This window comes from Terrapene carolina, unplaced genomic scaffold (assembly GCF_002925995.2).
Source record: "Terrapene carolina triunguis isolate 2854851 unplaced genomic scaffold, T_m_triunguis-2.0 Scaffold51191, whole genome shotgun sequence".
Classification (NCBI taxonomy): Eukaryota; Metazoa; Chordata; order Testudines; family Emydidae; genus Terrapene; species Terrapene triunguis.
Genome location: NW_020715542.1, coordinates 124536 through 127422, shown reverse-complemented (window position 1 = coordinate 127422; position 2887 = coordinate 124536). Strand labels below are relative to the sequence as shown.

The 2887-nt window shown below is 52.8% G+C and overlaps 1 gene segment (V, D, J or C); it reads left to right on the top strand.

Moving 5' to 3' along the window:
- LOC112118719 lies at positions 1-468 on the top strand. The segment is given in 2 exon segments: positions 1-46; positions 155-468. Coding segments are annotated over 2 exon segments (360 nt in total).
- Positions 469-2887: the final 2419 nt, after the last annotated feature.

Genomic DNA, 2887 nt, shown 5'->3' with positions numbered 1-2887 from the left:
ATGACCCCCAGCCTGACCATCACCTTCCTCCTGCTGCTCCCAGCGGGTACGGGCGGGATCTGCGCTGCCGCTGGGTGCCCGGTACCGCATGTTCCCTAATAACTGCGCCTCCGTGAATCACTGCAATATTTCCCCTTTATTTCCTCCTCTGCAGGTGTCTATTCCCAGATCAGCCTGGTGGAGTCTGGTGGTGGAGTCAAGAAGCCCGGGGAGACCCTCAGACTGACCTGCACCGTGTCCGGATTCTCTCTCACTAGCAACGGGGTGCACTGGGCCCGCCAGCCAGCGGGGAAAGGGCTGGAATGGATGGGAGTTATCTGGAGTGGTGGAAGCAATAACTATAACGATGCTCTCAAAAGTCGCCTCACCATCACCAGAGACACCTCCAAAAGCCAAGTGTTCCTGCAACTGACCGGCCTGCAACCCGCAGACACCTCCCTGTATTACTGTGCCAGACACACACAGTGAGAGGAAACCTATCACAGGCAGCACTAAAACTAACCGTGCAGAGAACCAGCCTTCCTGTGTGAGCCGCCAGAGCAGCAGCTGCCAGCACCGCGGCCTCTCTGCTTGGTTAGTTCTTTGCTTCTTGAGGATTCCACAGCAAGTTACAAGCCCCTGTGAATTAAACCCCCTAACATCCCAAGTCACACAGTGAATCAGAGACACCAAGATTGAGAATGGAACCCAGGAGTCCTGACTCCCAGGGCCCTGCTCTACCAATTTGTCCGTCAGTCTGCTCAGAGGTGAAAAGAAAGACCCCAGGAATATTCATACCTAGACTCATGCTATAGCAACTAGATTATTCTTCCGTCCTATGGCTGGGGAAATAAACACGGAGTCTTTTTACCACTGCCTGTTGTAGATCCTAGAGCCCGACTATCATGAGCTAGGAACAGAGCCCAGGCCTTCTGTTTCAGGGAGGACAAAGTCTGAGTCACTGGCTGAAGAGCACATTGAGAGCAAACAGCCAACACCTCACTCTGGCTCTGTGCCTGCAAGGTGCTGAGCGAGCTAAATCTCTTCCCCCTCAGCCCATTGATAAATCTCTGTGGGTGAAATTCATCCCAGTGTCAAGAGCCCAGCACAAAGGCCTGAGCCCCTAGTGAACCCCACCTAACCCCACCTTTTAATATTTCACAGGTTCAGTCCTGTCATCTTTGCAGAACCCAACTTCTCTGTTTTTACCGCATTTCCCCTAAGGTGTTCCCTTCTCTGCCCCTGTGCCCCAGATTCAGCCACATAGAACCAATTCATAACAACATAAATGTTTACAGAGATCCCTCTTTAGATGTGCACTCGGCTGCCTCAGTTACACGTCACCTCCAAACACAAGGCAGAGTTCACCCAGAGGAATTTCCCAGTCCCATGCAGAGGTTTAGAGATGAATCAGGATACTCCCCTGCTCTCCCCCATGTGGTCCATTTTTAATTTCTGCGAAGCAGATGGGATGTGGGCCTTTTCTGATGTTCAGCGCCTCCTACACTTTAAGAAAAGGGGCAAGTTTCACCTCCCATTTCTAGAGTCGACGTCAGCTACTACATAAAACAGGGGCAGAAACCCAGTTTGTCCGGTGACCAGAGTCACAACATAAATAACCTGCTGGTGAAACTCCACAGGAACGGGTCACCAACATTTCACAGGCTGAACTTTGGTCCTCTCCGCCCAGCCCAGGTACATAGAACATCAAGGTCATGTTACGAGCCGTTCCCTGGCTTAGAACTAGGAGCTGAACTAGACCAAATGTGGCTCACCAGGTATCTCTGCTATAGCGAAGGCCAGGGAGATTTTCCAAAGCATTAACACGGGTTGGTGCCGAAATCCCGTTGGCTTTCCATGGAACCTGGGTACCAACAGTTCTCTGTTAAGCACAATGTTGACTCTCTGATCGAGTGTCAGACAGCGTATTAAGGACACAGTCACACAGCCTTTGCCAGACTCTCTGGAAGCAGGGCCGGCTCCAGCATTTTTGCCGCCCAAAGCAAAAAAAAAAAAAGCCGCGACCAGCGGCGGCAATTCGGCGGCAGGTCCTTCCCTCGAAGAGGGACTGGGAGACCTGCCGCCCTGGAATTGCCGCACCTGCCGCGCCTCTCCGTTGGCCGCCCCAAGCACCTGCTTGTTAAGCTGGTGCCTGGAGCCGGCCCTGTCTGGAAGTGTCATTCTCATGTCTGAGCTCTGATTTTGGGATTTCCATTCTGGGTTTATCAGCCCCTTACTGAGAGCAGGATATGCAAATAGGGTTACTTAGCTCCCTGCTTAACCCTGCCCTTCCCTCGCACTGAGAAGCCAGAGCCTTGTGGGGCCGGGCAGTGAAAGAGTTAATCCCTGGAGAACCCCCGACCCAGGCAGAGAAATGCGACTTTGGCTCCATGTCTTCCTCACTCTTGCAGGGCTCAGAGGTGATTTTCTCCCCGGAGAACAGCGGAGGTTCGTGAGATTGCTTCTCGGCCACAATCTCCTGATTCTTAACGTGCCTTGATTTGCAGGTGCCGCTAGTGGAGTCCGAAGAGGATGTGAAAAAGCCCGGAGACACTCTCCGCCTCTCCTGCCAAGCCTCCGGCTTCACCTTCAGCAGCCACTGGATGGACTGGGTCCGACAGGCTCCCAGGAAGGGGCTGGAGTGGGTCTCGGGAATTAGCGGAAGCGGTAGCACATATTACCCCCTGTCAAGGCTGTATCCCCACTTTGAACTTTAGGGTACAAATGTAGGGGCCTGCATGAGGACTTCTAAGCTTAACTACCAGCTTAGTTCTGGTCCGCTGCCACCATTCCCTACCCTGGGAAGCTTTTAGAAACCTCTCACCAATTCCCTGGTGAATACAGATCCAAACTCCTTGGATCTTAAACAAGGAGAAATTGACCCTTCCCCCCTCCTTCCTTTCACCAA